The 12,510-nt window shown below is 49.1% G+C and overlaps 1 protein-coding gene across 5 annotated transcripts in view; it reads left to right on the top strand.

The window, feature by feature from the left end:
- The window catches only part of LOC119977213 (cGMP-dependent 3',5'-cyclic phosphodiesterase), a 440,646-nt gene that overhangs the window by 158,047 nt on the left and 270,089 nt on the right, over nucleotides 1-12,510 (top strand). Inside the window, exon 1 of one of the 5 annotated variants that reach the window (XM_038817924.1) lies at nucleotides 3,865-4,074. The exons of 2 other annotated variants lie outside the window; for them this stretch is intronic. In XM_038817924.1, the coding sequence (XP_038673852.1) occupies nucleotides 4,063-4,074 (12 nt within the window). In that variant the 5' untranslated portion in view covers nucleotides 3,865-4,062. Of the gene's footprint in view, nucleotides 1-3,864; nucleotides 4,075-7,884; nucleotides 7,909-12,510 lie in introns of those variants that run through there. 2 more of the 5 variants (XM_038817925.1, XM_038817927.1) reach the window with 2 other exon arrangements.

The raw sequence follows: 12,510 nt of genomic DNA on the forward strand, positions 1-12,510 counted from the left end.
TTCGCAAGAGGATCGATCCCGGGCGCTGGCTAGACCCGGCTAATGCATATTCAGGTGTGTCTAACTGCACACTTCAATATGCAAGTTTAGGTCCCGCCTATTGTGGACGGGATCCAGATCGCGATGTCCCACGAGATCCCGTCAGATCTCGTGAGGAGTGGCAAGACGGGTACGAGCTGCATCGCATTACAAGTCAGATGTGACGCAAACTTTAGATCACGCTCTCGGATCGGAGTGTGTAAAGGGCACAGAGAGGCAGAACAGTTCCTAGAATATGTTGAGGGGAATTTTTTACAGCAGTGTGTGTCCAGTCCAGGGAGAAAGGGGGCACTGCTGGACCTGCTTCTTGGGAATGAAAGCAGGCAGCGAACCAAAGACCCCTCCCACCCGGGTTATTCTCTCTTCCAAATCCTTCCATCGGGCAGGAGATGCAAAAGTCTGAGAACACGCACAAACAGACTCAATAACAGCTTCTTCCCAGCTGTTACCAGACTCCTGAACGACGCTCTAATGGACTGAACTGATCTCTCCACACATCTTCTCTACTGAGTAGGACTACGCTCCATCTGCTTCACCCGATCTCTGTGTCTATGTATTTACATTGTGTATCTATGTATGTCCAATGTTTTTTGATCTATGGAACGATCTGTCTGGACTGTACGCAGAACAATATTTTTCACACTACCTCGGTACACGTGACAATTAAACAAATCAAAACAAATGAGGTGGGCCAGGATCAAGTGTCAGTGAGGGAACATTTACGGACAGCGATCATTGTATCATGAGATTTAGGCTGTATGTTATACTGTATTTCCCTAGTTAGCCACGAGAAAAGAAGAGGTGTCAAGCTTTAGGTTTGTGAAAAAAGAGAGCGGGTTGAACTTGGAAATGTTGCCCATACAATACTAGATGGGGAACTAAAGTTCCCACAACGACTCCGCTGATGTCACTACAAATCAAGCAACGTTTCACCAGCAGGCAGAGTTATGTAAATACATAACACCACCCCCCCCACCTTTACCCCTTTAGTGCAAACAACTTTTCTTTTAACACTTCAACGACAGATCCAATTAAATATCCATTACTTTTTAATTTTAAAAAATATTTTAGAGTAGCCATCTTATTTTTTTTCCAATGAAGAGGCAATTTAGCGCGGTCAATTCCCCTATTCTGCACATCTTTGGGTTGTGGGGGTGAGACCCACGGAGATAATGTGCAAATTCCATATGGACAGTGACCTGGAGCCCGGGATCGAACCCGGGTCCTCGGCGCCATGAGGCAGCAGTGCTAACCGATGCACCACTGTGCCACCTTAAGTTCCATTACATTAATTGACACCGTTATGTTATTTTATAGATATAACACTCAATAAGACAGTCTTTTAAGAGGACGTCTGTCTCTTCTAGTTAGTACCCAACATACTGGAATCTGGCTCCTTGAGATGTTTTCTCTTGTTGCTGGTGCTTCTTGAGAATTTACCTTGGTGTCTGTCTCCGTTAGGGCTGAAGATAATAATACTAATAATCGCTTATTGTCACAAGTCGGCTTCTAGAAAAGCTCCTAGTCGCCACATTCCGGCGCCTGCTCGGGGAGGCCGGCACGGGAATTGAACCCGCCCTGCTGGCATTGTTCTGGATTACTATTTAGCCCACTGTGCTAAACCAGCCCCTGACTGCAGGGACAGAATTTGAAATTGTCTCTGCAATAGGTCTCAGGTCATGAAGCTAGTAGTTGGTCAGTATGGTGTTGCCAAACTCGCTCATCGTCTGTCTGTGCGGTAAGATAACGAACCTGCCTTTTCCAGGATGATGGCTCGTCATATAGCTCCTTGCTAATACCCGCTCTCCTTGGTTGAAGACTCTACGTTTTGCGTTTTGTTCCGTCCTAGAAATTTGTGCTTGCTGTTGTCGTTTGACGATCTCTGAAGTATCAGGTGGTATTAAGAGGTCGAATTGAGTTCTCAATTTCGTCTTGTCGAGTAGCCTCGCTGGTGTGCTCTGCGTTGTTCCATGCGCAGTATTTCTATCCGACATCAGGAAGTTGATTGACCAAATTGTTCGGCCAATCTATTTGTTGAAGGATGGTATGGAGCTGTCTTGATAAGTTGAATACCAATCCCCTTCAAGGAATCTTCAAACTCTGCAACATAACTTGCTCCATCCTTCCGAACCTTGCGAATACCTCATGTAATATCTCTCAATGGTTTGTTCGGTCGTCTTAGATTTCATGATTGCGACTTCCAGCCAATTAGAGCGTGCATCGAACATCACTGGGAACATGTCCCCCCCCACTGGTCCAGAGTAGTGCATCCTCTGCCATGGCTGTGTTGGCCATTCCCACCGATGTAAGGGTTGCAGTGGGGATATTCCTTAGTCTTTGCACAGGACTGACTTTGCCCTACTTTCTCTTCAATTTGAGCACCTAGTCCCAGCCACCAAAATTAACTGCAATGCCAATTCTTCCATCGTCGCCACACCAGAGTGTCCCTCATGTAGTTGGTCAAGGATTTTGTCTCGCAAGTATTGTGGTCAATACTTGGATGAGGGTGGATCTTATAGAAACATATAAAATTATGAAGGGAATAGATAGGATAGATGGGGGCAGGTTGTTTCCACTGGCGGGTGACAGCAGAACTAGGGGACATAGCCTCAAAATAAGGGGAAGTAGATTTAGGATTGAGTTTAGGAGGAACTTCTTCACCCAAAGGGTTATGAATCTATTGAATTCCTTGCCCAGTGAAGCAGTTGAGGCTCCTTCATTACATGTTTTTAAGGTAAAGATAGATAGTTTTTTGAAGAATAAAGGGAATAAGGGTTATGGTGTTTGGGCCGGAAAGTGGAGCTGAGTCCACAAAAGATCAGCCGTGATCTAATTGAATGGCGGAGCAGGCTCGAGGGGCCAGATGGCCTACTCCTGCTCCTGGTTCTTATGTTCTTATGTTCAATGAGGAGTCCAGAAAAGGTGAGTCAAAAATGATTTATTTCCCATTCAGAGTTAGGAAATTCAGCAACTAAGCAGCAGTCCAAAGTCCCAGCTGTGGTGTTCTTTGAGTTGCTAAATTCAGGATGGTTGGTGCAGTGTTCACAAAGACCGCAAATTGCTTTAACTTGAACAAAGCTATACATTTTTTAACACTACTAATTTGGATTCGACACGTACTTCTAAATAATACAGTTGATAATTAACATACAATCTCTGCGCTCACAACTAATCTCTACACTATAATAAACTATGATCTGCTCTTACTGACACTATATTTACTTCAGTCTGTCGATAGCTAACTCCTTCACTGCTCTCCCCCCCCCCCCCCCCCCCCCCCCCCCCCCACAAGGCTTAGCATCAACATCTTATATACTTGTAACTCTAGCCCCATCTAGTGGCTGATCTAGACATTTCATTAACCCCTGCAGTTCTTACATTTACAATAATACCACACCAGCCGGGAGCATCCTGAGATTCCGGCTCATTCCTGGGCTGCCTTTTATCTCGGGGAATTAACCAGCTTGCTGTTGGGCCTCCGCCCCTCAGTGGGGGAGCTTATACTTCACGGGCCCCACGGGGAGATTATTCGGGTCGCCCCCATGGGTCCTATGGGGTTTATAACAGCGAGCGGGGAGGAATAATCACTCAGAGCCCCCATAATAGAACTCCACTCTGGACTGTCAGATCAGATTCCCGTGGTGTACAGCCTGAGGTCTGGCTTCTTACGATGTACGTCTGGCATCGTACATTTTAGGACCATTGCCATCACCTTCCCCGTCACTGGACCGGTTCTTGTGTACCTCTGTACTTGACATGAAGTCCCAGGTACATTATCCATGTGTGAGAAATACAGGGTGTTTACGAAATTTTCCTCAGGTTCTTGTTTGATTTGTAACAGCAGTCTGGATAAAGCAACCGCGTTTGCTTGCTGCTCCGACGGATGGCACTGGATATCGTAACGATGTGCTGACAAAAATCAAAGACCATCTCTTGTAACGGATTAGCTGCTAAAGAAGGAATCCCTTTGTACAAGCCAGAGATTGTCGCCAAGGGTCGGTGGCCTGACAAAAGTGTAAAGTGATGTCCGTAAAGGTAGTGGTGAAACTTTCTTACTCCAAATATGATGCTGAAAGCTTCTTTTTCTAACTGAGCCCAGTTCCTTTCTCCGCTAGTAAGCGTCCGTGAAGCAAATTCTATTGGTCTTTCCCCTCCTGAGGCCATTATGTGCGAGGCAAGAGATAGAGTTACAAGTATATAAGACATTGATGCTAAGCCTTGTGTGTGTGTGTATGTGTGTTGGGGGGTGGGGGGGGAGAGCAGTGAAGGAGTTAGCTAAAAACAACTGCACCACCCCCACAGGCTGATGCATCGCAAGCAAGTTGTACTTTCGCCTTGGGATTGTAGTTAATCAATAGCTCTGCCTTCTTTAAAATTTCTTATACCTTTCGACATTCTTCTATCCAGTGGCTGTTTGACGCAGAATAAAGCGCAGAATGGCTTCAATCTCGTTGCTAGGTTAGGAACAGATTTACCATAATTATTGAGCAAAAATAACCTCAATTGCATCACATCTTGAGGATGCGGGGCTTCAAGGATTTCAGCCGTCTGAATGGTATACAGTCAATGGCAGAACCCTCAAGAGTATTGACAGTCAGGGCAGCACGGCGGCACAGTGGGTTAGCACTGCTGCCTCACGGCGCCGAGGTCCCAGGTTCGATCCCGGCTCTGGGTCACTGTCCGTATGGAGTTTGCACATTCTCCCCGTGTTTGCGTGGGTTTCGCACCCACAACCCAAAGATGTGCAAGATAGGTGGATTGAACATGCTAAATTGCCCCTTAATTGGAAAAAAAATGAATTGGGTACCATAAATTTTTTAAATAACTTTAAAAAAAAGAGTATTGACAGTCAAAGAGATCTTGGTGTACAGGTCCACAGGTCACTGAAAGGGGCAACAGAGGTGGAGAAGGTAGTCAAGAAGGCATATGGCATGCTTGCCTTCATTGGCCGGGGCATTGAATATAAGAATTGGCAAGTCAAGTTACAGCTGTATAGAAGCTTAGTTAGGCCATACTTGGCCTTGTTCAATTCTGGTCGTCACACTACCAGAAGGATGTGGAGGCTTTAGAGAGGATGCAGAAGAGATTTACCAGGATGTTGCCTGGTATGGAGGGCATTAGCTATTAGGAGAGGTTGAATAAACTCGGTTTATTCTCACTGGAACGACGGAGGTTGAGGGGCGACCTGATAGAGGTCTACAAAATTATGAGGGGCATAGACAGGGTGGATAGTCAGAGGCTTTTTCCCAGGGTAGAGGGGTCAGTTACTAGGGGGCATAGGTTTAAGGTGCGAGGGGCAAGGTTTAGAGGAGATGTATGAGGAAAGTTTTTTACACAGAGGATAGTGGGTGCCTGGAACTCGCTGCCGGAGGAGGTGGTGGAAGCAGGGACGATAGTGATGTTTGACAGGCAGCTTGACAAATACATGAATAGGATGGGAATAGAGGGATATGGACCCAGGAAGTGTAGAATATTTTAATTTAGACGGGCAGTCGGCACAGGATTGGAGGGCCGAAGGGCCTGTTCCTGTGCTGTACTTTTCTTTGTTCTTTGTTCTTTGTTCACCTTCTTAATGTAAACCATGTTTGCCAATGACGTGACCCAGATAGGTGATGGGTTGCTCAAAAAATTCACGCTTTTCTTTTTTGACTCTAAGATTGTGATTATGGAACTGTTCCAAGCTGGCTTCCTAGTTCTTTAAGTGTCGTCTATTACCTAAACCTGTAATGAGAATGTCATCTGGATAAAACTGTCCACCAGATAGTCCACTCAGAATTTGATCCATGGGTCTCTGAAAAAGGGCAGGTGCAGAAGTTACCCCAAATGGAAATATTCTGTAATGAAAAAGACCTTTATGTGTCACTATTGTAAGTAACGTTTGTGATTCTACAGCCACATTTATCTGTAGATACGCCTGGGAAAGACCTCTTTTTTTTTTTTTTTAAATTTAGATTACCCAATTATTTTTTCTATTAAGGGGCAATTTAGCGTGGCCAATCCACCTACTCTGCACATTTTTGGGTTGTGGGGGCGAAACCCACACAGACACGGGGAGAATGTGCAAACTCCACACGGACAGTGACCCAGAGCCGGGATCGAACCTGGGACCTCAGCGCCGTGAGGCGGTTGTGCTAACCACTAGGCCACCGTGCTGCCCGGAAAGACCTCTTTTACTGAATTTCTGACCTCCAGAAAGTCGAGCAATAAGTCTTCAATTAACGCAAGTTGATGGTGATCCAATACTGGGTTAATTGTGGTTTTGAAATCTCCACATACCCTTGCGGACCCATCACATTTCAACACAGGGACTATTGGTGTAGTCCAATTACTGGTAACAGTAGTTTCTGATGGGGTTTTTGAGTGGGCAGCCCGATCCCGAGGTCCGTTGGCAGGCCCCACTCACCCCCACAATGCCAATCTTTTACGCCCTCTTCACTGACAAATAGGGGCATCCTCCCCCCCGCAACACGGGAATAATGGACCATCTCCCACAGCATGCATGCATGAGGGTGACCCAACCCCCTCCTCACGGACAAAACCACTGACCCCCAGTCTGCCATCAGTCCCCCCCATCAGATTCTGCTTTGATGCGAACCACGATATTTCCAAACCCTCTTGCTATGATTGTCAGCTCCTCGCTACATCAAAAGGAGTTAAGTGCTTTCTGCTGCGAATAAGAGGAAGTGAAACCACTTAGCTCCTTTTGATGTAGTGAGGAGCTGTCAATCACAGCAAGAGGGTCTGGAAACATTGCGGTTAGGATGAAGGCAGGGTACTTGACATGCATTCAAGCGTGAAGGGAAATAGAAATAATCAAACCCCAAGCACCTGTCCCAGTATTAAGAAAACTGTCAATCACTGGCTGTTGAAATTTATTGTTCTGAGAAATTGACCGGAGTTTTGCATTTCAAAGGCTGCCAAGGGATTTGAGGCCCTGTCAAGTGCACTTGGCTTAGGAGGGATCCTCTGAACAGCTACTGCTTTACACTCCTTTGTCTAAGGCAGCAGATGTTAGGGAAGAGTCAATGGAAATGTAGTGTACTACCTGGACTGCTCGTCAGTTACTCAGGCAGGACTGGCTGATGGGCGGAGGGGGGGGGGGTGCTGTCTGATGAGGGTGCCTGATGGGGGGGGGGTTTCTTATGGGAGGCTGGGGGTTGGTAGGGGAGGGGGTCGGGTGGCCCTCATGTGTGCGTGATCTGGGAGGGTGTCCTGTTATTCTGTTAGTCCGGGAGAGGATGCCCCTACTTTTCTGCGAGTGGGGGGCAGGATCTGCATTGCAGGGAGGAGGGCGGGGGGGGGGGCTTCCAATGGTCTTTTGTGGGGGGCACCTCAATTATGCACTGACCCTCTTGACCCACTTGTCCACCGTACCAGGGCTACGCTCGGGCAAGCTGGTGCCACAGCCCGTCCGGTGGATTTCCTGCTGCAGGGGTCGATGCGTAATGGTGGGGGGAGGGGGGGGGGGGGAGAGGAGGTGGGGGGGGGGGGGGGGGGGAATGGGGCTTTTAGCCTGTCAATCATATTGAAATGGATGCAAATTTGCAAACCCCCCCCCCCCCCCACGGGGCGGATAGCGTGGTGGGGCTGCTGGCGGGGGAAGCAGGGCATCGTAACTGGTTAGGTGCCCAACGCCAAACCCATTCTCCGGGGGGGACGCTCAGTTCATCTGGTTGGGTTTGGAATGCTGTGTGTGCATTCAGGTAGTCGACCGCAGCCACGGGAGACCCCCCCCACTCCGCAGGTTCCAGCCCCCTTGTCCCGTCAGGAAGGAGGCTTCGGGGTTTCGAACCAGGGACGACGCAGGAGAGCTGCAAACTATCGCAGAGAAGGACTGTGCTTCACTGGTCTCCTTATTCCATGTGGCAGGTCAGCTGGGGTAAAGTTTAACAGGCATCATGACCGCTGTTGAAGGATGTACAATGGCAGCCAAATTAATCTGATAAACATTGACCTTTAAAATGGCATCTTCTGTTTCTGGAGGAAAACGACTTGTAATTTGTTTTGTCTGAAGATAAGCCGCTCTCTCTCCCTGCAGAGTGTCTGGTTCGCTGCCCTCCAATATTCCCAGTCTCCAACGCTACCGTTACATTTCTCATGTATGTCACGTGGGATTTCAGCATGCAGATTCCACAAACATTAGAAAAACAAGGGGCTGGATTCTCCGATTTCCACACGATTGCCGAAGCCCCCCCCCTGGCCAGCGGCGTGGCTCCCCCCCCCCCCCCCCCCCGCACCCCCCACCACCCAGACTGCGCCGGTGCTGGACACAGTCTGCAGCCACCAAACGGGGTTGACGGGAAATAGTAGCACAAATGTCCCGCGCCAGCGGGAACCCAGCCCATCAGTCCTGACGGCCTTCTAGAAGGACAAGGCCAGCAGATACCTGGAGGTTCCCCGCCAAGTCACTCACCACCCCGACTTGGAAATATATCGGCCGTTCCTTCACTGTCACTGGGGCGAAATCCTGGAACTCCCTCCCTAACAGCACAGTGGGTGCACCTACACCTCGGGGGACTGCAGCGGTTCAAGAAAGCAGTTAGGGATGGGCACCAAATGCTGGCCTAACCAGTGACACTCACATCTTGAGAGTTTTAAAATCAGACTTTTTCCTGTCATTCCTAATAGTTTGCTCAGTGTCAATTGTCTGCTTTGTGCTGTTGTAAAGCAGTCTGGGATGGTTTATACCAGAAGGTGATATATAAACACAGAGGGGGAGTCTCCCGTACCCCAGCCGCGTGTTTCCAGTCTGCACCCGTTCGCTGGTGGTGGGTGTCTCCATTCCCACCGCTTATCAATGGGATTCCCCCCTGGAAGCTCCCCAACGTCGCCGGGAAATCCACGGGCGTGGGTGCGTTACCGGCAGGAAAAGCGAATCCCAACAGTCGGGAAATTCCAGCCAGGATTTTATTGCTGCTCTTTCTAAATGATGTTGGGTGGGATTTTCTGGCCCGTCGGGTCAGCTTTACCTTTGGCCATTTTCACACTGCCGGTGGTTAGGAGCGGACATCCGCTGGTTGATCGTGTGATGGAATCATAGAATTTACAGTGCAGAAGGAGGCCATTCGGCCCATCAAGTCTGCACCGGCTCGTGGAAAGAGCAGCCTACCCAAGCCCACACCTCCACCCTATCCCCATAACCCAGTAACCCCACCCAACACTAAGGGCAATTTGGACCCGAAGGGCAATTTATCACGGCCAATCCACCTAACCTGCACATCTTTGGACTGTGGGAGGAAACCGGAGCACCCGGAGAAAACCCACGCAGACATGGGGCGAACGTGCAGACTCCACACAGTGACCCAAGCTGGGAAACGAACGTGGGACCCTGGAGCTGTGAAGCAACTGTGCTAACTACTGTGCTACCGTGCTGTCCCCGTGATGGGGGGGTGGTGGGGGGGGGGGGGGGGGGGGGGGGTGGTGGGGGGATGGGGGGGGCAGGGGGAATGGGGGGGCAGATTCACTTGAGGGATCATCTAAAAACGAAAAAATCGGCAGGGCTACACTACAGGGAAAAGGCGGGGGAATGGAAATCGTTGAAATGCTCCTTTGTACAGCCGGTGCGGATACGATGGGCTGAATGGCCTCCTCCTGCACCGCGTCCATTCTGTGATCCAGTGGCTAGAAGGGACAAGATGCGCTGCCGATTGAGTTGCTTTCTTCTCCGATTTACCAGGCACAGCTTCTCGATAACAAACCTTTTCTCCTAGTTGAGACATTCATACAGTTGCATGGGAGAATGATCCTGTAATTTTGATTGGCCTGTGGTTCAATAGACTTTGATTCTGATATTCAACATTCTTCACTGTCTCGGGCACAAGAGATTGATGAGTTTTGAGTTCTGATTATTTGTGCATTCTCCTCCTGTCGCGTTTAATTGTCCTGCTTCAGATTAATATATGAGGAGCTGGCAAGAATCTTGACAGCAAATTAAGACGGGAACGCTGAAACATATTTCTGACAAATATTATGAATATCTTTGCTGGGAAATTAGCGTGCAATATCTCACTACCCGTTCTGGGGGAAAATGTTTCTCGAGTAATGATGTTGTGCGCTGAAAATCGATCGGAGCAATAACAACTTTGTCCCTGGGGTGAAGTGGGGGGGGGGGGGGGTCCCTGTGTGGAGAGGCTGAGTAAATGGGGTTCAGATTCTGTGGAGGTTGGGTGCTCTTGGTCGGTTTGGCGCAGAGTTGATAGGCCGAATGGCCTCTTGCTGCACCGTAGCGATTCTGTGAAATTCTATGGTGGTAAAGCGAGTAGACCATTACAACTTGCATTTATATAGCACCTTTAATACAGGAGAAAAGTCCCAATTTGCTTCACGGGAACTCGACACTGAGCCACATAAGGGACATTCGGTCCGCTGACCAAAAGCTTAAAGTCAAGCAGACAGGTTTCAAGGGGCGTCTAAAAGGCGGAGCGAGGGAGTCGGAGATGTTTATGGACGGAACTCCAGAGTTAGCAGTCTGGGCAGCTGAGGGCAAGATCGTAGATTATAGAATTTACAGTGCAAAAGGAGGCCGTTCAGCCCATCGAGTCGGCACTGGCCCTTGGAAAGAGCACCACACCCAAGCCCACATCTCCACCCTATCCCCGTAACCCAACAACCCCACCCACCCTTTTTTGGACACTAAGGGGCAATTTAGCACGGCCAATCCACCTAGCCTGCACATCTTTGGGCTGTGGGAGGAAACCGGAGCACCCGGAGGAAACCCACGCAGGCACGGGGAGAACGTGCAGACTCCGCACAGACAGTGACCCAAGCCGGGAATCGAACCTGGGACCCCGGCGCTGTGAAGCCTCAGTGCTAACCACTTGTGCTACCGTGCTGCCCTACCGTGTTGTTGCCGTGGACGGGTGGAGTTGAGGCTTCTCCAAGGGTCAACAGGGACGTTTTGCTCAGGAAGGTCCAATGAACACAGGACATGATCACCTTTGACTGAAATGCACCTCAGAAGAAAAGGTAATGAAGGCCAGTCGCCCAATGGGATACCCTGCAGCGCTGGACCTGTTAAACCCAGTTAGCAGTGACTCACATCAAAGCTTAGTAAGGACGTAGCCACCAGGCAAGGTTGTTGCAAAGGATTAAATCATGCAGCGTAGGTGACATGGTGACTTATTCTCAAGGATCTTTCCGACGTGGAAGCACATTTGAGACAATGCCCTTATTTTTAAGGCCCAAATATGTAACTTCTAATTCATCCCACCTCTGATCCCTGCCTGACCTTATATGTTGGTGATAGTCTCACCAACACTTATTACCTTGATCATTCTAATGTACTGCCCCCACCCAAGGTCTGTTTCCATCTGCCATTCTATGTGGAGGCAACCAGTACTCAGCACCCCAATTAAACTCTCATCAGCGCAAACATTTTGCTCGGTTTGTATTCAAGACTCCTCCAACCTCTTTGCTACCTGTCTCTTGTTTGTTTAAAGAATGAGCAGTTAAGCGGAGACGCTTGTTTAAGATTGACAAGAACGGAGAGAAGGGTGAGCGTGTGCCTCTTTCGAAAATGTCAGCAAATCGCTCATAATTGTTGGCTGTGCAGTCGGCAGGAAGTGCGCCAGAGGAGTAAGTGGCTGCTTTTCTCAACAAAAGGAATAATTAGGCTCTAATGGAATTTCAATTTTGAGACGCAGGCATCAAAGGAGAGACAGCAGCAATGATCGGGAGTGAGAAATCGACTGGAGAGGACATAAAGATTGACATCAAGACAGGCCATTAAGAGCTCCTTAGTTGATGGAAGTGATGGGGAGCAGTGCTCATGGGGGAAGGGGACGAGTTAGATAGAGGAACAGTAGGGAAAATCAGAAGGACAAGAAATCAGACAGCGTAGGAGCGAACCATTGGCTTCCAGCAACTTGATACATGGGGCACCCAATCTGACAGGTGTACGTATTGTATTGCCCCAAGAGCAAATGCAAACACTGACACTCTGAAACCTCGGGAGTCCTTGGAGAGACTGAGGCATACATGCACATGAACAAGGAGCAGAAGAAGACCATTCAGCCCCTCAAACCTGCCCCGCCATTTAATAAGATCATCACTGATCTGATAGTAACTTTAAATCTCCCTCCTGCTCCTCCGGGCAGCACGGTAGATCCCCTGTAAATACTGACACACTCCCTCCTGGGACCCCCTGTAAATACTGACACACTCCCCGGGGACCCCCTGTAAATACTGACACACTCCCCGGGACCCTCTGTAAATACTGACTGACTCCCCGGGGACCCCCTGTAAATACTGACACACTCCCCGGGGACCCTCTGGAAATACTGACACACTCCCCGGGGACTCCCTGTAAATACTGACACACTCCCCAGGGACCCCCTGTAAATACTGACACACTCCCTGGGGACCCCCTGTAAATACTGACAGGCTCCCAGGGGACCCGCTGTAAATACTGACACACTCCCCAGGGACTCCCTTTAAATACTGACACACTCCCCAGGGACTCCCTTTAAATAC

This window comes from Scyliorhinus canicula, chromosome 14 (genome assembly GCF_902713615.1).
Source record: "Scyliorhinus canicula chromosome 14, sScyCan1.1, whole genome shotgun sequence".
NCBI lineage: Eukaryota > Metazoa > Chordata > Chondrichthyes > Carcharhiniformes > Scyliorhinidae > Scyliorhinus > Scyliorhinus canicula.